This window comes from Salvelinus alpinus, chromosome 28 (genome assembly GCF_045679555.1).
Source record: "Salvelinus alpinus chromosome 28, SLU_Salpinus.1, whole genome shotgun sequence".
NCBI classification, from domain to species: Eukaryota; Metazoa; Chordata; class Actinopteri; order Salmoniformes; family Salmonidae; genus Salvelinus; species Salvelinus alpinus.
In genome coordinates, this window is record NC_092113.1 from 33,737,387 (window position 1) to 33,762,630 (window position 25,244).

General features: G+C 40.4%; 1 protein-coding gene across 5 annotated transcripts; it reads right to left on the minus strand.

The window, feature by feature from the left end:
* Positions 1-25,244, minus strand: LOC139557735 (beta-1,4 N-acetylgalactosaminyltransferase 1-like). Of its 5 annotated transcripts, none has more exons than XM_071372876.1 (11): positions 25,223-25,244; positions 20,357-20,602; positions 17,710-17,892; positions 17,136-17,242; positions 16,931-16,968; positions 14,350-14,530; positions 13,417-13,509; positions 12,304-12,491; positions 11,919-12,059; positions 9,871-10,108; positions 1-3,763 (listed from the first exon to the last, which is right to left on the minus strand). In XM_071372876.1, the coding sequence occupies exons 2-11, from the start codon at positions 20,572-20,574 to the stop codon at positions 3,555-3,557; spliced, it is 1,596 nt and encodes a 531-aa protein (XP_071228977.1). In that variant the 5' UTR covers positions 20,575-20,602; positions 25,223-25,244; the 3' UTR covers positions 1-3,554. The 5 variants fall into 5 exon arrangements, with proteins under 5 accessions (XP_071228977.1, XP_071228976.1, XP_071228975.1 ...); XM_071372875.1 differs by lacking the exon at positions 25,223-25,244 and adding an exon at positions 24,823-25,159; XM_071372874.1 differs by lacking the exon at positions 25,223-25,244 and adding an exon at positions 24,126-24,757.

Genomic DNA, 25,244 nt, shown 5'->3' on the forward strand with positions numbered 1-25,244 from the left:
TTCGAGTCTCAGATATTTATTATAATCCAAGGGGCAGGCAAGAGAATGGTCGTAACAGGCAAAAGATCATAACAAGGTCAGAGTCCAGGAGGTACAGAGTGGCAGGCAGGCTCAAGGTCAGGGCAGGCAGTAAGGTCAGGCAGGCGGGTTCAGAGTCAAGGCAAGCAAGGGTCAAAAACCTGGAGGACTAGCAAAAGAGTGATAAGAAAAAGAAGGTGCACAGAAAAACACGCTGGTTGACTTGACAAGATGAACTTGCAACAGACAAAAAGGGAACACAGAAATAAATACCCAGGGACTAATGGGGAAAATGGGGGACACCTGGAGGTGGGTGGAGACAATCACAAAGACAGGTGATTGTCTGACCCTACATTACAAATAACACACCATTCATCGTACAATGGAAATAAGACCGCAAATAAGGACCTCAAATAAAAGAACAGAAGGCCTATCGCACCCAGTATCATATTCAATAGTACAAGGAGCAACTATTCACCAACTAACCACAAGTGATGTTGCCCATTTTGCCAATGGTACAGCGTATAGACTTGTGACATGATATACAATTAAGCAATAAGGCCAGAGGGGGTGTGGTATATGGCCAATATACCACAGATAAGGGCTGTTTTTACGCAAGACACAAAGCGGAGTACCCGGATATAGCCATTAGCCGTGGTATATTGGCCATATACCACAAACCCAAGGTGCCTTATTGCTATTAATAAACTGGTTACCAAAGTAATTAGAGCAGAACAATTAATGGTTTTGTCATACCTGTGGTATACAGTCTGCTATAATACGGCTGTCAGCCAAATCAGCATGTTCTAACAGTGAATAGAAACCATGCACCTCTTGGTCATTACTCTACTTAGTCGAGAAGAATTCATACAGTTTGCAGCCTACAGTATAACAGGAGAAACGGAAAATGCAATTCCTCAAAATCAGATCCATAAACTTAAACATTACATTTTAATAATAAAAAATACATTTTCATCATTAAACTGTAGAAAACTGAACTTGACATTAGGAACAAAACAGTATTAGATTTCTATAGACAATCATTATTCAGGTCTCTGGTTCCACCTTGTGGTCAAATAGTATAACGGCAGCATGTAACGAGATATCACAGTCTCAGTAACATTCATGCAAAATAATACAAAAAGTATGACTGCTTGAATTCGTCATGAAGAGAATACATTAATCTATATCACGTTGATTACTGACTTGTATCACGGGTGACCTGCCTGGCTATATCATTATTACATTGGCAGGACAGGTAGGTGTCCATGATTATGCAATACAAACAGATCATTACAGTTCTTTGTATAAAGAAAAGTGACAGCAAGTTAATGAAATTCATCAATCAAAATGCTTTTCATGAAGAGTGCAAATATAGAAAAGCATATTATAGGTAAACCTACATTTCATTTCAAAGGAAGTGTTTGATTGGTTGGAAGAGCTGCAGCTAGATGAAAATATGTTTGGATGGCATGAATTCAGGACAATATTCAGAATGTCAGTCTCCATAAAGTAAAGTTCATATTGTGATCTCAGACCATGGGTGTGTCCCAAATAGCACCCTATTCCCTATACAAAAGTAGTGCACTATATAGGGAGCCATAAACAGACCATGATTTTTTATTTAACAAGGCAAGTCAGTTAAGAACAAATTCTTATTTACAATGATGGCCTAGGAACAGTGGGTTAACTTCCTTGTTCAGGCGCAGAACGACAGTTTTTTTTACCTTGTCACCTCGGGATTCAATCTAGCAACCTTTCAGTTACTGGACCGACGCTCTAACCACTAGGCTACCTGCCGCCCCATTTATGTGGCAAACCCCATGATAGACAGGTTTGCCACGTAAACATTGAACAGTGATAACTTTGTCCAGAGTATGAGTGGGAGGATATCATATGCTCCTCAAAGAGCAAGAGGGTTTAAGTCAGGTAATTAAAGTAATCAGGAGGGAGAAGACCTTGCACTTCAGTACTATGGCATGACTCACACTGGCACAGTCTGTTAATACCATAGTTAGTTAGAGGACTCTAGATTGATAAAACCTGTTTTGGCATGGACATTGCCCTTGAGGGCTTCCACCATTTTAAAAGCAGTCAACTAGGTGGGACTTCTAATGGGTTAAGGAAGGCTCACATAATTATATCCAGGTCACAAGGAGGGCTCAGCCAATGAATTATACTCATGAGCAAACATTCGTTCGCAGTATGCACCCTTTCTGTTTGCAGAGGTGGAAAAAGTACCCAATACATTACTAAAAGTAACGATACCTTAATAGAAAATGACTCAAGTAAAAGTCATCCAGTAAAATTCTACTTGAGTAAAAGTCAAAGTATTTAGTTTAAAATATACTTAGTTATCAAAAGTAAATGTAATTTTTATTTTATTTACGGATAGCCAATTATCCGTAAATAGCCAATTATATCATAAATAGGACTGGTGGAGTTGTCACACATGCAGCTAACAAAAATATGTCTGCTCAACCCAAAATTACAACCAACTAATTGCAGCATTACTGCAAAAATGGAAAAGGCAAGTGGAAGGGGGGAAAAGTAAGGAACTTGTCTGTCGTCCCTGCATTAAAGACCAACATTGGTTAAAGAAAATAAATAAAAAAGCATACCAGTTTCATAAAGACCAAAAAATATATAAATAAATGACGCTGCCCGTGCGCTCACAGATGTCATAATGGGACATATAGAAAGGTGACGTCTCTATCATTCTCTACGGTGGAAACACACCTTGACCAAAGCCTGATCCGCACAGACAAAGGAGATGCTCATTGGCTTGGTTCTTCACTTTCAATGTTTGTTTCCACACATTCACTGTGTCCACAACAAATGCTGTGGTGGTGACCAGGGGCATCATGCACCCCAAAAATCAGAGTGGGCACAAAGTACATGAGGATGGCTGGGGGGGGGGGGGTTATGTTCCTCGTCTGGAAGTTGGAGATTTTACATTTGTTCCAAAAACCCGAAACAGCTTTTTCCTGCCATCTATAGCCGTAATCATTACGCTTAATATATTTTAAAAAATATGTATATTTTACTGGTTACTTAGCATACCCTCTTGAGCGGTCTGTATCCTCCTGACTGGTGATAAATATGCTTCTCTGCATCTCTGCTAAAACCTGGGTAAAAGATTGAAAGGAATGTGAGTCTTATTCAGTGCATTTAGTTATTGCGTTCTTTTCTAAAGTATACAAACCTTGTCAGCAGGCATTCCAGCTAAGATAGACAAGCTAGCTACTCTAGCTTGATTGATATCCTGAAATGGCTTCTTGTTGTTAGCTAGTTATGAGGTTGGAGAGGTTCCCAATCTGGATTAGCTAAAGCCAACCTCATAAAAATCATTGGTGGCTAGTAGTAGAGAAACAACAACAAAAATGACATACAAAAAATACAATCCGAGGGGGGGACGTGCTCCTATGCCCCCTATGGGCATGACACCTCTGGTGATGACAAAAAATGGCTGCTCAGTGTAACAAAAATAAAAACCTCAGTTTTAAAACCTCAAGTGATAGCTTGTAGAGCCTGTTTCAGTTACTAGACATGCATTTGAGTCTGTTCTTGAAGTAAAAAAGGGCATTTTTGATTTGGGCAGCATCCGATGAGGAGTAGCGGAACTTGGCGTAGGCCTTCTCACTGTCCGACTTGCCCCATGGCAACTTGATCTTAGATGCATGGTTTATGATGATGTCGTCACAGGAAGCTATGTGGAGAATCCCGAGCCCGTCGATGAAGAACTCTGAGGATGCAATAAAAGCTTTTTACAATTTGATCACAAAAGGAATGTCTTGTTTTCTTGTTGCAGACTTTCAGTGACAAGTCATAGTTTATGTTCTCAGTCTAGAAGGATTTACTTATTAAATCAAATTGTATTTGTCACATGGTTCGTAAACAACAGGTGTAAACTAAAAGTGAAATGCTTAGATTTGGCCTTGTGTTTTAGGTCATTGTCCTGCTGAAAGGTGAATTAATCTCCCAGTGTCTGTAGGAAGGCAGACTGAACCTAGTTTTCCAATAGGATTGTGCTTAGCTCCATCCAATTTCATTTTTATAATAAAACTCCCCAGTCCTTAATGATTACAAGCATACCCATAACATGATGCAGCCACCACCATGCTTGAAAATATGGAGAGTGGTACTCAGTAATGTGTTGTATTGTATTGCCCAAACAGGACAAACTCAATAGCTTTGCCACATTTATTTTGCAGTTTTACTTTAGTGCCATGTTGCAAACATGTTTTGGAATATTTGTATTCTGTACAGGCTTCCTTCTTTTTACTCTGTCAACTAGGTTAGGATTGTGGAGTAACTACAATTCTTTTTTTTTTTATCCATCCTCAGTTCTCATATCACAACAACCATTAAAACATTTTAAAATCACCATTGACCTCATGGTGAAATCTCTGAGAAGTTTTCTTCCTTTTCGGCAACTGAGTTAGGAAGGATACTTATATCTTTGTAGTGATGGGGTGTATTGACACACTATCCAAAGCCTAATGAATAACTTCACTATTTTTAACACATCTACCAAACGGTGCCCTTTGCAAGGCATTGAAAAACCTCCCTGGTCTTTGTGGTTGAACCTGTGCTTGAAATTCACTACTAGATTGAGGGACCTTACAGATACTAGTATGAGTGGGGTACAGAGATGAGGTAGTCATTGAAAAATCACGTTTACCACTATTATTAAACATAGAATGAGTCCATGCAACTAATACGATTTGTTAAGCACACTCCTGAACTTATTTAGGCTTGCCATAACAAAGGGGTTCATCACTTATTGACTCAATACATTTTAGCAGTAGTGTAAAGTACTTAAGTAAAAAATACATTAAAGTACTACTTAAGTCGTTTTTGGGGGTATCTGTAATTTACTTTACTATTTATATTTTTGAAATATTTTACTTCTCTACATTCCTAAATAAAATATTGTATTTTTTACTCCATACAAAGTACTCGTTAATTTTGATTGCTTAGCAGGACAGGGAAATTGTCAAATTCACTCACTTATCAACAGAACACGTGGTCATCCCTACTGCCTCTGTCCTGGCGGTCTCACTAAACACAAATGTATCTTTTGTAAATAATGTCTGAGTTTTGGAGTGTGCCCCTGGCTATCCATACATTTTTAAAACAAGAAAATGGTTCTGTCTGCTTTGCTTCATATAAGCAATTTTAAGTGATTTATACTTTAGTACACTACGTTTCAGAACACCTACTCATTCAAGTTTTTTTTTTTACTGTTTTCTACATTGTAGAATAATAGTGAAGACATCAAAACTATGAAATAACACATATGGAATCATGTAGTAACCTGTCACACCCTGGCCTTAGTTATCTTTGTTTTCATTATTATTTTAGTTAGGTCAGGGTGTGACATGGGGAAGTATGTGTTTTGGGTTGTCTAGGGGTTTGTAGGTTTAATGGGGAAATGTCTTGTCTAGGTGTTTGTATGTCGATGGCTGCCTAGATTGGTTCTCAATTAGAGACAGCTGTGGTTTATTGTCTCTAATTGGGAGCCATATTTAAGGCAGCCATGGGCATCATGTGTTTGTGGGTAATTGTCTATGTTCTATGTTGCATGTGTGCACTAGTTCCTTAATAGCTTCACGTTCGTCTGTTTGTTGGTTTGTTTCGTTTTCCTTCTTATAATAAAAATATGTATTTTGCACACGCTGCGCCTTGGTCATCTCTCTCTCCTATAGACGATCGTGACATAACCAAAAAAGTGTTAAACAAATCAAAATATATTTTCAATTTGAGATTCTTCAAACAGTCACCCTTTGCCTTGATGACAGCTTTGCAAACTTGGCCTTATCTCAACCAGCTTCATCTGGAATGCTTTTCCAACAGTCTTGAAGGAGTTCCCACATATGCTGAGCACATCTCAAACCATGTCAATTTGATTGAGGTCAGGGGATTGTGGAGGCCAATTCATCTGATGCAGCCCTCCATCACTCTCCTTCTTGGTAAAATAGCCCTTACACAGCCAGGAGGTGTGTTGGGTCATTGTCCTGTTGATAGTCCCACTAAGCCCAAACCAGATGGGATCGCTGCAGAATGCTGTGGTAGCCATGCTGGTTAAGTGTGCCTTGAATTCAAAATAAATCACCGACAGTGTCAACAGCAAAGCACTCCCACACCATAACACCTCCTCCTCCATGCTTTACGGTGGGAAATACACATGCGGAGATCATCCATTCACCCACACCCTGTCTCACAAAGACACGGCGGTTGGAACCAAAAATCTCAAGACCAAAGGACAAATTTCCACCAGTCTAATGTCCATTGCTTGTGTTTCTTGGCCCAAGCAAGTCCCTTCTTATTGGTGTCCTTTAGTAGTGGTTTCTTTGCAGCAATTCAACCATGAAGGCCTGATTCACACAGTCTCTTCTGAACAGTTGATGTTGAGATGTATCTGTTACTTGAACTCTGTGAAGCATTTATTGTGAAGCAATTTCTGAGGCTGGTAACTCACCAGTTCTTGTTTTTTGATTTTGGTGGTGACGTCAGGCCTGGGTGCCACCGCCGATGGAACCGGGGGTGCCTCAGCTGGCTTGTCGGGCTTCCATGCCTTAGCTGGCTCGAGAGGTATCTTTGCCTCGTCTCCAGCGTCTGTCCTTACAGAATGCTGACATCAATATTTGAAGCATCAGGGAGGTTTTTGTTTCGTTGGTGACGTCGGTCCGGGTGCCACTGCCGATGGAACCGACGGTGCCTCAGCCGGCCCGCCGGGCTCCCATGCTTCAGCTGGCTTGTTGGGCTTCCACGCCTTAGCTGGCTCAAGAGGTTTCCATGCCTCATCGCACATCATGCCTCAGCCGGCCCGCCGGGCTCCCATGCCTCAGCCGGATTGTTGGGCGCCCGTCAGGCTGGCCCACCCTGGGGGGGGGGGATACGGTCGTGCCTGCTCCCGCTTCCCCACTCTGGTGCTCGAGGTTCGCCAGGCTGCCCTTCAGTACCCACACCTGCAACTACACTCATTGGACTCACCTGGACTCCTTCACGTTGTTGATTTCTCCCTCTACATCTGTCTGTTCCTCATTTTTGTTCCCCGTGTCAGCATTATTGTCGTAATGTCGTTTTGTTCCCCCTGTCCTGACGCTGTTCTTGTTTTGTTATATGTCCACTGTTTCATCAAATGGTCACTCCCTGTACTTGCTTCTCGTCTCCAGGGTATATTTTGATTTGTTTAACACTTTTTTGGTTACTACATGATTCCATATGTGTTATTTCATAGTTTTGATGTCTTCACTATTATTCTGCAATGTAGAAAATAGTAAAAATAAAGAAAAACCCTTGAATGAGTAGTTGTTCTAAAACTTTTGACCAGTAGTGTATATTTTAGGAATTACATTAACTTTAAAAAACTTTTTTTTTTTTCAATATATATATATATTTTTTAACAATTTTACAAATCAGCAAAATATGACACATAATGCCCCGTTATTCCTTCCACCTACACAAAACACCATGCTACATGGGGGCACAAAACCCTTCCCTCACGGGGGCACAAAACCCTTCCCTCACCAACACATGAACTACCTCCTCCCGGTATTAGCTTCACTGATTAACAACAAAAAGAAACAGAATGACCTTCACATTCCATGCTAGAAAATAAATTATTCAACGCAAAAACAAATAATAATACATGAATGAAGAAAGTAGTAATGAGGCAGCTAAGGTGACGTCTCTAGAAACTACTGAAAGTCGCCCCAGACATCAGTAAATTCAAAGGGTTTATTACGTAAATTGTATGTTATTCTTTCAGATGGAATATAGGAAGTTCTTTTAGCCACATCTGCTTGCTTGGTGGAGTGTCACTCTTCCATGTAATAGCTGTACATTTATTGGCTGCAATGACTGACAATTTAATGAATCTGGTTTTGCTACCAATATTAACTGGTAGAACAGAATCATCTCCAAGAAGAATAAGGGAAGGATCTAGTGGTAGTCATATTAGTGACCTGTGATAAGATCTGAATAATGTCTCTCCTGTGATAGGATCTGAATAATGTCTTTCCAATAATTGCTTAGTTCAGGGCAGGACAAAAACATATGCATCAGTGTGCCCATCCCCGTTTAATACCTTGGGCAAAATGCTGAACATTTACAATTGATCTTATACAGTCTCTATCTGGTGTAAAGTAGACTCTATGTAAAATATTGAATTGCATCAACTTGTGCCTTGTGTTAGATGAAAGACGCTGAGCATCTAAAAAGAGTTTTCCCCATTTCTCATCCTCAACAATGAGACCAAGGTCATCATGCCACTTCGTGCAAGCTTTCGGAGGTTCATCGTTTCCCTACAGAGCTTGAAGCCTAGAGTACATGTAAGAAATGAGACCTTTTACCTCCTTCCTCTCCAGCCACAGTTAATCAGTTATAGGTTTACTCATGGGCTGAATCCTACCTCCCTGCTGAGTGGCAATATAATGCCTAACCTGTACCATCATATTAGTGACCTGTGATAAGATCTGAATAATGTCTCTCCTGTGATAAGATCTGAATAATGTCTTTCCAATAATTGCTTAGTTCAGGGCAGGACAAAAACATATGCATCAGTGTGCCCATCCCCGTTTTACACCTTGGGCAAAATGCTGAACATTTACAATTGATCTTATACAGATCTTATACAGCATGCAAAATAGGAAGCCGAGGTGTAGATTTAATTTTGGATTGGAGATGCTTAATGTGAGTCTGGAAGGAGAGTTTACAGTCTAACCAGACACCTAGGTATTTGTAGTTGTGCACATATTCTAAGTCCAAACCGTCCAGAGTAGTGATGCTAGTCGGGCAGGTGGGTGTGGGCAGCGATCGGTTGAAGAGCATGCATTTAGTTTTACTAGCATTTAAAAGCAGTTGGAGGCCACGGAAGTATGGCATTGAAGCTCGTTTGGAGGTTTGTTAGCACAGTGGCCAAAGAAGGGCCAGATGTAACAGAATGGTGTCGTCTGCGTAGAGGTGGATCCGAGAACTACCAGCAGCAAGAGCGACATCATTGATATATACCTAGTGGTGATGCAGCCAGTCAAGGTGTTCTCAATGGTGCAGCTGTAGAACTTCTTGATGATACGAGGGCCCATGCCACATCCTTTCAGATTTCTGAGGTGGCAGAGGTGTTGTCGTGCCTTCTTCACAACAGTGTTGGTGTGTGTGTGTGTTTTTTATTTTAACCTTTATTTAACTAGGCAAGTCAGTTAAGAACAAATTCTTATTTTCAATGACGGCCTAGGAACAGTGGGTTAACTGCCTTGTTCAGGGGCAGAATGACAGATTTGTACCTTGTCAGCTCAGGGATTCGATCTTGCAACCTTTCGGTTACTAGTCCAACGCTCTAACCACTAGGCTACCTGCCACCCCACATGTGTGTGGACCATGTTAATTCTTTAGGGATGTGGAAACTGAGGAACATGAAGCTCTCGACCCGTTCCACTACAGACCTGTCGATGTGGATGGGGGCGTGCTCGGCCCTCCTTTTCCTGTAGTCCGTGATCAGCTCCTTTGTCTTGCTGACATTGAGGGAGAGGTTGTTGTCCTGGCACCACACTGCCAGGTCTCTGACCTCCTCTCAAATAGGTGGTTTCATCGTCGTCTGTGATCAGGCCTAATGCCGTTTTGTTGTCAGCAAACATAAGATGGTGTTGGAGTTGTGCGTGGCCAGGAAGTTGTGGGTGAACAGGGAGCACAGGAGGGGACTAAGCACACACCCCTGGGGGTATTACACCTAAAGTATGTTGGTATTTTGCTGTCCCTTTGATTTGTGTTACAATTAAAATAAAAGCAATATTTTGATCAGAAATAAGGAAAACCTCTGGGCTCTAGTGATGAGACAAAGACACTCACCTAGATGAGCCACACGGTTCAGACGAGGATCGAATCCCACTTGTTGCATCTTGTCTGTCCTCCCCATGAAGAAGTTGATAACAGCGTCGGCTAGGACACAGTTAGGAAAGCCCTCAATGACATGATGGTATCCATTTCTGATGTGTATACAGTCCCCCTCCTCACCCCCTTCCTCCACTGAGATGGTGTGGCGGTAAGTAGCAGTGTAGCCTGTAGCTTCTCTCACAGCACCACCCACCTGGGGTAACAGACACAAAAATAACTAAATGAGTGGGAAGATAATACGAGTCACCACAAATGAGTTGCCACAACGTAAAATCATCCAGTTCAGGGTGTCAGTGTAGCTTCCCTCACAGCACCTACCACCTGTGATCTCACACACACACACACACACACACACACACACACACACACACACACACACACACACACACACACACACACACACACACACACACACACACACACACACACACACACACACACACACACACACACACACACACACACCACACACCACACACCACACACCACACACCACACACACCACACACACACACACACACACGCGCACAGCCGTTGCACCCATCATAGACCGTTGACCTGATTAACCAGCTGAACTTCTGGTTTGTTTAACCACTTCAAAACCAGAAGATCTACATTCCAAAGGTACAGGAACCGAGTTGGTACAGGAACCGAGTTGGTACAGGAACCGAGTTGGTACAGGAACCGAGTTGGTACAGGAACCGAGTTGGTACAGGAACCGAGTTGGTACAGGAACCGAGTTGGTACAGGAACCGAGTTGGTACAGGAACCGAGTTGGTAGAAAACCCTCTTTTTATGTCAAAGTGGAAAACTAAACCACAACTGGCAAGTTGTCAAAAAACAGACCAAACAAGTTGCTCAAGTTTGCACAGCTCTAGATTACAACACTTCCGGCTCAAAAGCAGTATTTCCTGACTAACTGATTCTCCCACCATAACTACAGCGCCTTTGTCACGATCGTCGTAGTGAGGAGACCAAGGCGTAGCGTGATGATAATACATCTTCTTTTTAATAACGAAGAAGACTGAACAAACTATACAAAATAACAAAACGACCGTGAACGCTAAATGACACGAGTGTAGACATGCAACATCACATAGACAATAACCCACAAACCAAACTGGAAAATGGCAACCTAAATAGGATCCCCAATCAGAGACAACGATAAACAGCTGCCTCTGATTGGGAACCAATCTAGGCCACCATAGACCTACATATGCCTAGACTACACACCTAGACATACAAAAACCCTAGACAATACAGAACAATCATATCCACCCTTGTCACACCCTGACCTGACAAAAATAATACAGGAAACATAGGGCGTGACAGCCTTCAGAAAGCATTCACACCCTTAGAGTTTTTCCTAATTTTGTTGTGTTACAGCCTTGATATTTAAAATGTAGATATTTGATCTCCTAAAATCATGTTTTGCAAGCAAGCCTTTCCTTGCTAAAATCAAGTTATGCAAGGAAGTTTTGCAAGCCAGTAAACAACAGTTACCACACATGAATTATGCTTCTACTTTATCCAGTAATATTGGGCCAAATTCAAAGCTAAAACATCGTAAATAACTTTGGACTTCGATCACATTTTCACCTGCCAGGATGAGGCTCTTCGACCATCCAGTCAGCGCTCTCATGCAGTTTTGAATGTTGCTAGGTTACTCGTGGGCGTGGTTTTGTACCAAGTTTGGCGTGGATAGAAAGTCACCCCCCTAGCCTAGGCTACTGTATGAAACCACTTTGGGAACTCACCACAAACATTTTAATCCAGCCTCAAAAACATTATACGTACAGTACATGTCAATATGACTTTCACTTTGAGAACTCGGTTCCCATGCGCGACCCCCCCCCCCACCCCCCAATTCCACCCCAGGTTCTACTATGGTTCTAACCTGATTCTACCCTGGTTTTAGTCATTCAGAGAGGCCTCACCCTCATCACTCACCAGGTCCAGATCTATGAGCACACACACGCAAACACACACACACAAACACACACCATGTCCAGGTTGGTCTTCTCCAGGATCTCCACCATATTCTCCAGCCTGGTGTTGGAGGTGAAGAGGAAGTCATCGTCCACCCACAGCACATACTTGGTGGTCACCTGAGAGACAGCCAGATTCCTCCCTGCAAACCAACCCTGCACAGAGGTGGACAGACAGGACAAAGACTTAATTACCAATTTGGCGATAGCCGAACATTTGATAGCCAAGGTGTTCTTAAATCCTGGACATGGAGACCCTCAGAGTATCAGGAGGGAATCACAAGTAAATGAAATACTGGGCTGGAACAAAAGGACAACTTGTGGGTCCCCCAAGACCAGAACTGAAGACGATTGCTGTGATGAAACAGGAGCTACACTTCCTAAAATAAAGTTTGCTTACCTTCCCAAACGGCATAATGTAATGTTCAATGTGTGGACCTATCACTGGCTGGGGGTGCTCGTTGTCATCTGCTATCACTATGGCGACGGTGGGGTAGAACTCCCGTATGCTGTCAATCAGATCCTGCAGTTTGTCATAACGCAGAAATGTCTTGGTAGCTATGGTGACAAGTGAGCTTATGCTGTATTCTGAGGAAAAAGGAAAGGCGTGTTCGTACCCAATTATGAATATTCATACTTATACTTAACTTCAGTTACTTTCATAATACAGAAATCATCCCCCATATGATGCAAAATGCATACTTTTTTTATTTAACTAGGCAAGTCAGTTAAGAACAAATTCTTATTTACAATGACGGCCTACCCCGACCAAACCCTAACGATGCTGGGCCAATTGTGCACCGCCCTATGGAACTCCCAATCTCGGCCGGTTATGATACAGCCTGGAATTGAACCAAGGTTTGTAGTGACGCCTCTTGCACTGAGATGCAGTGCCTTAGCCCGCTGCGCCACTCGGGAGCCGTACGTGATGACTTCTATATTTTGAAAGTTACATATCTTGAAAACTTTATTGCTGACAAGCAAAACATTTTGGGACTATGTCAACAATGGACTAATAAAACAAATACCAAAAGTTAGTTTTGGGGTGGAATTGTCCTATAAGTACTTTAACGTAATAGATTTCCTATCAAATGGGCCAAAATAGCTTTTTTAGCAAAAAAATATATTTCTCAAGCAAGAATTTTGCTAGGACTGTCTGTGAGTGGTCTGAGTGGGGAGAGCAAAACTGAACACTAGCTGTCATTGGTAGAGAGATTTGGAACTCTTTTAACCAATTTACAGCATGGTGATGTCACCATGGAAAGCCCGAAACTCCTGTGTAGATTGAATTTTCAACCAGCAACTATCAAGAAATAAAACTGATCAAATTTGTTCACACTTGCATGAGCTGTTATACAATTTGATACAAAACACAGGAAAAAATGAATTTTGACTTCACTGGGCCTTAAACAACATTGCAAAATTTAGGACCTTGGATCCCTACGATAACTGTACAGATACAAATAACTGTACAGTGGTCAAATGCCAAATTAACAACCCATACAGTACGTACCTCCAGTGTAACCTGAGTGATAGAGCTTGGGAATAACAGCATGTCCAACCTTTATGGTAAAAACGGACTGGTGTCCATCAGTCTCAAACTGCACTGGAATAGAGCAGAGAAACACATTTCATCACTCTAATATCTCAAGTATATCACAGTACAGTATAGTTAATTTGATAAAATATAATCAAATGAACAAAACAAAAATGTACTTCACTTTACATTCAATGCCTAATGGGCAATAAGAGATCAAACTTGTTTAACAGTTTTACAGATACTTGTTATTTTTATAACATCCACGTTAACATATGGATAGTGACAACACGGTTGTTGTTGTACACAAAACACTGCTCTGCCTCTGTGCTAACATCTCTTTCCCCAAACAGCTAAACTTACTTAGAATCGCTCTCTAGACTCAAAGACTCGTTCAGCAAACAAGCTGTAGTCTATAGTCTACCACACCTACATTGTAACATGGAATGTCAAATACCAGCAACCACTTATTTTTCTCCAGTTGCTTTTTCTCTCATGCTCTCTTCCCTAAACACGGACTGTGTAATTATAGTGTAGGCCAGTTGTGTGCCCCTTCCAGGGAATAATAGACAGGTTTATAAAGAATTTGAGACATGCAGGAAATGAAGTGTTGTGTATCTCTGTGTTGACGTACTGAAGTAAAAAGGAGTGGGAGTGGAAAAGGAGTGGAATGACAGGGAGTGGAATGACAGGGAGTGGCATGATAATGGGGAATTGAGTGGCGGGGGTTGAGAACGGCACAAAATACACATTTCTGTTGTTTGCTGTTACTAAATGGACAATAAAGTTGTATTGTATAGTATGGCATACAGCTCCTGTACAGCTGCAGGCACTAAAAAGTTAGTTTTCAAAACTCTGTATTGCAGTATCAGGACTCAGGACTAGACACACACAGAGGGGCTGACCAACCTGTATCAGCCGTCCTAGGGTGGAACAAGGTGTTGGTGTAGGTGACAAACTGTAGCTGTCTGTTCAGAGTGGAGAGGAGTCTACTGGACAAAGTCATGTGCATCACTCCCTGTCCTCTAATGGAGACCCCGTCTACGGTGGCTAACACATCAAATGTCCCCAGGGTAGCAGTCAGATTCACCTATAGGACATGATAGGGAGGATTCAGTTTCATTCAAAAAACGAGTCTGCTTGGGGCAATTACAATGGTCACAAAATTACTGTAGATCCCTTTATGTTAAACATGAATCAACATTTTATATTTTAGCAGACACTCTTGTCCAGAGCGACTTACAGGTTAAGTGCCTTGCTCAAGGGCACATAGACAGATGGTTTGACTCCCTGAGCCGACAAGATGGTTCGACTCCCTGAGCCGACAACAAACAACCTTTCGGTTACTGGCTAAACGCTCTAACCGCTAGATTACCTGCCACTACAACAAACATATACTGAAACAAACATATAAACGCAACATGTAAAGTGTTGGTCCCATGTTGCATGAGCTGAAATAAAAGATCCCAGAAATGTTCCATATGCACAAAGTTTAATTTTATCTATGTAAATTTGAATGCACAGCGTGACGATATCCTGAGGCACATTGTTGTGCCATTCGTCACCTCATGTTTCATGTTTCAGCATGGTAATGCACGGCCACATGTAGAAGAGATCTGTACACAAGTCCTGGAAGCTGAAAATGTCCCAGTTCTTCATTGGCCTGAATACTCACCAGACATGATGGCACCCATTGAGCACGTTTGGGATGCTCTGGTTCAACATGTACGACAGCATGTTCCAGTTCTCGCCAATATTCAGCCACTTCGCACAGACATTGAAGAGAAGTGGGACAACATTCCACAGGCCACAATCAACAGCTTGATCAACTCTATGTAAAGGAGAAGTGTCGTGCTGCAAGAGGCAAATTGTTCCTCATTTCATGAAACTAGGCATATGTGGCAAGTCACGATTTCACAGGAGAGCCATTTGAACGTTTATTTTTTTAATCAAATGCATTGTTTGGCAGAAATGCCTTCTGGAACATGTGAACTTTCATGTGCCTTAATAACAAACTTATATGCCATCTGTAAGTACGAATAAAATTGTTCAATTACGAGCCTCTTTTGTTAAGCCACAGAAAAAGCCAGCAACCTTCCCGCTAGCCATGATTGGCTGAGATAATGAGTGGGCTAGACATGCCGAGAGAGGAGTTCAGATTGGTCTGCCATATAGAAGGCTTCTGTCTATTTGAGTTGGTCAGTCTGTGTTGGTAATCCTGTAAAACACAGCTTTTTTAAATGTATAGTGTAGTGGAGCTGCATAAGTGTTGCCCTCCACTTTCTGGAGGATCGAAATCAGTGGAATTAGTGTATGATAGCTAAAGAGATGGAGAAAACACCTGTCTCCGGATTACATCTTCAAACTAAGAGCAACCGTGGCATGGCATCCGTGACAGGGAGATGCGTCCATCATACATGATGATGTATGTAAGATAGTCTAGCTAGCTACATTTTCAGATATTACACATTTCTAATCTTGGCAGAAAGCTGTTTCATTTCAAGCTAACGTTAGCTGGCTGGCTCCCTAGCTAACGTTATGTGTATAACATTATCATTCGTATCCCAGAACCGTTTGCTTGGCTAGTTAGAGCTTAATGTTAGCTAGTTAACATTGAACCCGGTTGGTTAGCTCCCAGCAGATTCATGCAGGGTAGTAACGACATGATTTGGCACTATGTTCATTGTTGTTTAACTAGCAAACGTTAGCTGGAAGGCTCATTAGCTAACATTATGTGACGTGTATGATCTTACACGTTGTTTACCAAGCTAGGTTTATTGTTTACCTAGCTGACTAGCTACATGTCTTAAGATAAAGTGTACAACACCTGTTGAATACAGCCAGTGTCAGTAAACGTTGGCAAAAAAGCATAATTAAATTGTTGGCAGCAGAGCTGGTTAGGCTGTTTTCATGTTATCCAGAGGTAAACAAACAATCGGCCAGAGCCTCAAGTGTGCGCTCTGAACGCTCCGAGAGTGAAACGTAATGGGTGGGGCTAGAGCTTAATAGGGTATGAACATAGAAGAGCTCTTCACTAGATACCAAAACATCCAAAGGCCATTTTCTCAAAAGTGAGTTCACAAGTTCATCAACTTTCAAAGCAGAATTACTTTCCCATTGTTCTTTAAAAATGCAGTGTATGACATACCATTTTGCAGCTCTGAGTCTCTACTTTTATCCAATGTAAAAAACACCATTTCAAATGTTGCTACAAAGGACCACATCCAGGTGGTGAGTCACAATTGTGGTCAGACCAGATACTGACTGGTTTTCTGTTCCACGCACCCTACCTTTTTTTCAAGGTATCTGTGACTAACTGATGCATATCTGTATTCCCAGTCATGTGAGAACCATAGATTATTGCCTAATTTATTTATTCAAATTGACTGATTTCCTTATGTGAACTGTAACTCAGTAAGATTTTTGTAATTGTTGCATGTTGCGTTTATGTTTTTGTTCAATGTAGTATTATAAATGGAGATAAACTTACTGTATGAAGTTGTCTATTCTTTTCTTTCAGACCCAACCCTTAAAAAAGAGAAGAGAATTCCACCTTCAGTCATAAGGTTAGTTTAGTTTTAACTGTTCTACAGTTATGGTTGGGGCAAAGGTCATATTTACAACAAAGCTGCAAAAATCCCTTCTGCCCAGTGTGTAAATCTTTTCAGTGGAATAACTACTTTGTTTAGTCTTACCAGGGATAACGATAGTCTTGAGAGGGCGAACCTCCACCCCCTGGGTAGGGTACTGCAGGGGACTGTTGGCTTCTGCTATAACAAGGAGGTCTGCGGGAGTCTGGTACCTGCAGCCAACATGGAGAAGTTAGCCAGACTAGAAATAAACTCAAGCTAAAGTATGATGGTGTAATGTACTTTTTATTTTGTACCTTTATTTTAACAGGAAGACATATTGAGACCAAGGTCTCCTTTACAAATGCGCCCTGTATACACACAACACACACACACACACACACACACACACACACACACACACACATACACACATCAAGTTGAAATGTATTTTGAATTTTGTTCCAGCAATATGGTGCATTAAAACTAAAAGCAGCATTGTAAACACGTCATGTACGTCACATATTTTATGTTGGATGTTGGCCTCAATTGATGGAGAGAAGAGAAAGAAGGGTGGGCCCATAACTTGAAAACAGTGGGGAGTTGCAGTATATAGTCGCAAGGTGCACAGCAAAGCAAATCACTAAATTCCAATGCACTGCAAAGCAAAGCACAACACTTCTGTGTACTGTACAGTTACCTCTGCTGGAAGCTGTTGTACTCCTGCTGCCTGCGACTTTTCACCTGAGCCAGCTCTGCCTCCTGGAAGGCTGTGTGGAAGTCATCCTGGGCCCAGACACGGGGGAACAGCACTTGGGCAAAAGGCAGGTCGATGGCAGGCTTCTTATCTGCCTCACACACACACTCGTTCAGTGCCAGACGCCTGATTGAGATTAATGAAGAACGTTGTGGACGGTTGGTAAGAGTATGGGACAAAATAAGTCACTATTAGTGCAATGGAAACCATGCAGGTTGATTTGATTGAGTCGAATCAGGAAGTAGCTCGAAATCAGAAACGCAATGAGGAAATTGGACCTTGTAATTGGACCTGGAATTTCAGTTGACCGAATTCAAATGGAATTGCCCCCCCATGGAACTATATATTAACCACCTATAGTCGATTGACTAAATAACTAAGTTACATAATAACAAAATATATACAAATATACGTCAGTTTTATCTAGAGATATCTGTTTTTTGTTATTTGCATTGGATGCGTCTCAATCTACCACATCCGCCGATGTCGCACTTCCGCATCTGCGATGAAAGGTGGCAGCGCTAGAGGGTGTTTGTCAGACCATCCCGAAAATCAGTCCTCTCGCGAAAACGTCTGTAGCGTCCGAATGTTTTGGCCTGCAAACTAATGGGACACCACTATGGAAAGGGGAGATTCTCACGAACACGATGCAGTTCTCCGCTTTATGACCCCCATAAGTGTCACACGACTCTGAAGAAAACAAGTACCCGTTTAAAACAAGTAATGGAAGTATGAAGGCAGTTTTGTGCCTACCCCGAAAAACGAGTTAAATATGTGTAAAAAATGTAAATGCATATATATATATATATATGCATATATACAGTGGGGCAAAAAAGTATTTAGTCAGCCACCAATTGTGCAAGTTCTCCCACTTAAAAAGATGAGAGAGGCCTGTAATTTTCATCATAGGTACACTTCAACTATGACAGACAAAATGAGAAAAAAAAATCCAGAAAATCACATTGTAGGATTTTTAATGAATTTATTTGCAAATTATGGTGGAAAATAAGTATTTGGTCAATAACAAAAGTTTATCTCAATACTTTGTTATATACCCTTTGTTGGCAATGACAGAGGTCAAACGTTTTCTGTAAGTCTTCACAAGGTTCACACACACTGTTGCTGGTATTTTGGCCCATTCCTCCATGCAGATCTTCTCTAGAGCAGTGATGTTTTGGGGATGTTGCTGGGCAACACGGACTTTCAACTCCCTCCAAAGATTTTCTATGGGGTTGAGATCTGGAAACTGGCTAGGCCACTCCAGGACCTTGAAATGCTTCTTACGAAGCCACTCCTTCGTTGCCCGGGCGGTGTGTTTGGGATCATTGTCATGCTGAAAGACCCAGCCACGTTTCATCTTCAATGCCCTTGCTGATGGAAGGAGGTTTTCACTCAAAATCTCACGATACATGGCCCCATTCATTCTTTCCTTTACACGGATCAGTCGTCCTGGTCCCTTTGCAGAAAAACAGCCCCAAAGCATGATGTTTCCACCCCCATGCTTCACAGTAGGTATGGTGTTCTTTGGATGCAACTCAGCATTCTTTGTCCTCCAAACACGACGAGTTAAGTTTTTACCAAAAAGTTCTATTTTGGTTTCATCTGACCATATGACATTCTCCCAATCTTCTTCTGGATCATCCAAATGCTCTCTAGCAAACTTCAGACGGGCCTGGACATGTACTGGCTTAAGCAGGGCGACACGTCTGGCACTGCAGGGTTTGAGTCCCTGGCGGCGTAGTGTGTTACTGATGGAAGGCTTTGTTACTTTGGTCCCAGCTCTCTGCAGGTCATTCACTAGGTCCCCCCGTGTGGTTCTGGGATTTTTGCTCACCGTTCTTGTGATCATTTTGACCCCACGGGGTGAGATCTTGCGTGGAGCCCCAGATCGAGGGAGATTATCAGTGGTCTTGTATGTCTTCCATTTCCTAATAATTGCTCCCACAGTTGATTTCTTCAAACCAAGCTGCTTACCTATTGCAGATTCAGTCTTCCCAGCCTGGTGCAGGTCTACAATTTTGTTTCTGGTGTCCTTTGACAGCTCTTTGGTCTTGGCCATGGTGGAGTTTGGAGTGTGACTGTTTGAGGTTGTGGACAGGTGTCTTTTATACTGATAACAAGTTCAAACAGGTGCCATTAATACAGGTAACGAGTGGAGGACAGAGGAGCCTCTTAAAGAAGAAGTTACAGGTCTGTGAGAGCCAGAAATCTTGCTTGTTTGTAGGTGACCAAATACTTATTTTCCACCATAATTTGCAAATAAATTCATTTAAAATCCTACAATGTGATTTTCTGGAATTTTTTTTCTCATTTTGTCTGTCATAGTTGAAGTGTGCCTATGATGAAAATTACAGGCCTCTCTCATCTTTTTAAGTGGGAGAACTTGCACAATTGGTGGCTGACTAAATACTTTTTTGCCCCACTATATATATATATATATGTATTTATTTATTTCCCGAGTTCTCTTATATCTTCTAGATTTAGGACACACTTCAAAACCTTGTTTTGTATTTTTTATTTTTTGACTGTCATTTTCGCCATTTATGAATGTGTTATACATGTGTTATACCATTTGCCCATATGAACTCACCCTGCCACACTTTCCTTCAGGACATATGGGATATTGTCATAACTATTCTGGACATTTTGCAGCCTCTCCTTCAGAACCTTCTGTGCCTTGTAGCTCTGACCTGGTCCGACGTCAACAGTGGTGGTGGCCCTTCGAGTCCAATAGCGGAGGAGGGGGAACAGTAGCAGTGAAGATAAAATGATGAGGCATGTTTTCTTCTGAACGAGGCAGCGCATCATGGACACAGTCAGACACAGATCGATGTCACTAAAGAACAGATCAGACCAATAAGACACTAGTCAGTCATGTGTTTCAGACCTGGGTTGAAATACATGGGTATTTTATTATTATTTGCTTTTGAAATACTTATTTTCTATGTATTTGAGTCATTTCAAATAATGTGGCACAAAACCACTGCTTCTATTGGAAGTATTTGAAAGTATTTTCAATTAACTTCCTATGATGGCCTTCTATTTGAAAATATGTTCAAATAGATTATTTCGAATACCAAAACAGGCAATATGTATTTTCAAATATATGCTAATACTTTAAGTGTATTTCCAAATAAGCCTACATTCCAATATTCAACTACTTGTGAATAAAAATATATAATAATAATAATAATATTTACTTCCTTAGGCTACTATGTTACACTTGTTTCACATGATTTGATATTGGTTTGACATTCAGTTTATTTTTCTTCAAACAGTATTTGGGTGATTTTGCAAACACGGGCCTTTTTGTGTCGCAGGGTTAGATTTTTAAGATAACATTTTAATTTACATGTTTTATTTCACATACATTAAGTAGAGACTAAAATAACCGTAAACTGTTTTTTCAGCTTTCAAAATGTTTTTATTTTCTAAAGCATTTCATGTCTGGATTAAACTGTTTTTCACTGTTTTTGTCCTGTCTCACATCCAGACTTTTGACATTATTCTATGTATTACACTTACAAAAGTCTTGATAATTACAAAATATTGAATGCACCTGTTTAAAAAAAAGAGTCAAATAAATGGAAACTATATACATATTAGATGTGCATAAGCCATTTTCTATTTGATACTTTTTTGTACACAAAACACAGTCATCTCAAAGTATTGTGTCATTACCACCACGACAAGCACATTACATAATAATAACCTTTTCAAAAGTTATTGTACTTGGTCACCATGGCTATGAATAGTGACAGTGGAGCATATGGAGGGGAATTCCAATTTTGCTGTCAGGAAATGACAGAAAATAAAATAAGTAAAATATTGTACTTCATTACCAAATAGGCTATAATTTCATCAAATGATGTTAGATTTTTTAAATTATGTTTTAATTATGTGTATTTAGGATACATTGTATTCTAGCTGTTCAACTGGAGTTAGCATGCTATAATCCCTGCTATTTATGACCAAATACTGTTAAAATGTCATTCCCACCACACATCATTACCACCACATAATGAACTGTGATGGTAAGGACAGAATGTGGTGGTAATGACAAAATGTATTAGTTTATACATTTTTACTTACCTTAAGACATGAAAACACAAACAAATTACAAAATGAACACTTATTTGCTAAATAAGACCATTAAATGTTATATTATGTTCGGGTGATTGAGTGATTTTGATGTCTATTTATGTGACTTACAATGATTAGTACTTACTTTAATTGTTTATTTTAAATGTTTCTATAAGATGTCCCATAAATCAAACAAGGAGAGGACAAGGACGTACACTACATATACAAACGTATGTGGATACCCCTTCAAATTAGCGGATTCGGCTATTTCAGCCACACCGTTGCTGAAAGGTGTATAAAATCGAGCACACAGCTATGCAATCTCCATAGACAAATATTGGCAGTAGAATGGTCCACACTGAAGAGCTCAATGACTTTCAACATGGCACCGTCATAGGATGCCATCTTTCCAAAAAGTCAGTTCGTCAAAAGCTGCCCCGGTCAACTGTAAGTGCTGTTATTGTGAAGTGGAAACGCCTAGGAGCAACAACGGCTCATCCAGGAAGTGGTAGGCCGCACAAGCTCACAGAACGGAACTGCTGAGTGCTGAAGCGTGTAGCGCATAAAAATCATCTTCCTACGTTTTGTAGAGAATGAATAATGGTCTGGGGCTGTTTTTCATGGTTTGTGCTAGGCCCATTAGTTCTAGTGAAAGGAAATCTTAACGCTACAGCATACAATGACATTCTAGATTATTCTGTGCTTCCAACGTTGTAGCAACAGTTTTAGGGAAGGCCCTTTACTGTTTCAGCATGACAATACCCCCATGCACAAAGCCAGATCCATACAGAAATGGTTTGTTGAGATCGGTGTGGAAGAACTTGACTGGCCTGCACAGAGCCCTGACCTCAACCCCATAAAAAATCTTTGGTATGAATTGGATGGATGGAATTGGATGGAATGAATATATCTTCAATCAAATTAAACATGTACAAACATTATATTAAAATGTTTAATGGTATTTTTCATCATTTGTTTTATATGAAATATAATTTCCACTACACTCTGCCATTACCACAATGGTACATATTTTTGAGGCAAAGGTGTATTAAATTACAATTGATATTTATGATTTTTCCCATATGTGAACCTTATATGCTAGTTCTTAAGATAATTTCTAAAGTAATGTAACATATTACGATTTTGATGTGGTAAATACATGTTTCTGAGCATCATCAAGGCATTTATGGACATTTAGACATGACAATGATGAATGCATATAATTAAGAAAAATTCGAAATAGTAAAAAAATACATTAAAAAATACAATTCATATTAAATGTTATATTTCTGTAATTTCCTTTCAAACTAAAAAAGCTAATTGTATGACTTGGTGGTAATGACATATCCCCTCGGGTATTTGAGGAAACCGATAAATATCTTGATATTCTTAAATAGTATGGTCTCAGCCACTATTAGATCTTGTTTCCGGACAGAGTGAAGAAAATATTCAGATAGATAAAAAGCAGTTTCAAGGTTTCATTTTCCAAAACATTGAACATCCAAAAGTGCGCGTCTTTGCAAAATCAACCATACAGAAACAGGATATAGCTAACATTCCACTCCTTGTACTCTTTGTCATATGCCAAAAATGTTTAGCGTGACAGGGGTGGCAAGGAGTGGCATGATAGCTAAATAGACTGTTACCCATACCTATGAGCCGTTCCGGCTCAAGGCTACTTACTTATTAAATGCTTAATTAGAGCTTAGCCTAAATACTGTTTTACCTGCATGTGCCTACTCTGTTCAGTTCATTTGCTATTTTATTATATTCTGTTTTAGAGCTTGACTGAATAAAGATCTGTCGATTACACAGACATTTTTTTCTCAGAAATAATGACACCTGACATTAACAGTCACTAGTATTTGTATCAGAAATAAACTGTCACTGGTGTTGTCACTTCTAATGGGAAAGGGTCATCATATTTTACAGGGAATGATAGGATTTGAAATTACATATATAGTATGACATTGGCAGTGTCAACGTGACATTACGACAGTTGTGCCGTAGGCTATTACAGATAACAAATGTAGTTTGTATAGTGGACTAGAAGAGAGTCAGTACGCACCCAAATATAACACTTGAATGTAGGCCTATCTACACTCAAACACACGCGTATAGTGTAGTACACCTAAGACTCAAGAAGGCATAATGGAGCAAAACATGCAATTTAATCTTATTGTAATAATAGTCGTTGTCAATGTTTAAACAACTGGTCAAATTTAGTTGATCAATTGTCAATCAAGATAAAATAAAACAAATAAGTAATATCTTACAGTGTGACAGGAGAGAAATATCTTTGTTCAATATCGGCTCAATAACCACGTATCCATCCAGTTTTTATGCGAGTGAAGTCTTCCCATATATAAAAAAACATGACGGCTGCGACTGTTTGTTCGTTCGAAATACTGAGATCTTTTGCTATTGATAAAATGACTTATGCAACAAACGGCGGTGGAAACGCCTTTATGAGCAAATATTGATATAATAACCATAATATCGAAGTAAAATTGAAGTCACGCTATGATATATTGTGTAGTCCTCCCTCTACGACTTGGGAAACCATGCAGTTTATTAATGAAATCATTTATAATGAACTTCACAGGGTGTTGAAAGTGCACGGTGATCTTGATGATCCTTTCCAACAGCCTAAACATCGAGAGTCTGATTCTGGTGACATGATAATCGACTCTTGACAGCTTTGACAAATAAAAATCTCTCTTATCTATAATTATTTATTCTTGTAGATCAGCCTACCAGTATCTACCAGCTGTTGCCTAGAGCGCACATAAACATTTCTTATTTAGGGCAACATTAAAAAAATAAAACATATCCGTAGAGTTGAAAATGTGATGCAAACACATTGAACGTCGCAAAAAGGAATGGACATATTTAAAGTAGCATAGTCTAATAGTCTAAAGTGTTACCATCGAATAGGCACACTTCGATAATTCAGATGTAGTAGAAACGTACCTGTCAAAATTGTTTCATTTAGCGCGCTGCTGTCAGTTTGAGTTGCGTGCCCTTTCAAGTATAGTTGTAGTTGGCAATCTGCTGAAAGTCATCTCCTGCCACTTCCTATTGATGTCCATGATGTGCTCAGAGCTTTAAATAGCCTACCATGAAAACGTACTTACAAAGTAATGAATGTGAAATAAAGTTAACTATAGGCCTAGTCATATTCAAAATTTAGAAATTCCATAAAATGTCATGTAAGCCTAGGCTATTCCAGGCAAATAATGTGCTCAGCAAAACTCAGGTGAGTAGGTTGCTATGGACCGCCTAAATCCGCCTTGATATCCACTATAAAATGAAAGTACGAGCTGCATTCCTACACCTAAATTGACACAGATGTACTCAGAAGTATACATACACTTAGGTTGGAGTCATTAAAA

Bases quoted from the DNA above. Each gene is read 5' to 3' on its own strand.
- LOC139557735 (XM_071372876.1), bottom strand. From the start codon at position 20,574: ATGATGCGCTGCCTCGTTCAGAAGAAAACATGCCTCATCATTTTATCT. The intron at 16,969-17,135 runs GTAAGACTAAAC...CTCTTTTTTAAG, and splicing joins CAAGACTATCGTTATCCCTG to GGTTGGGTCTGAAAGAAAAG. The intron at 3,764-9,870 runs GTGAGTGTCTTT...TTGCATCCTCAG, and splicing joins GAACCGTGTGGCTCATCTAG to AGTTCTTCATCGACGGGCTC.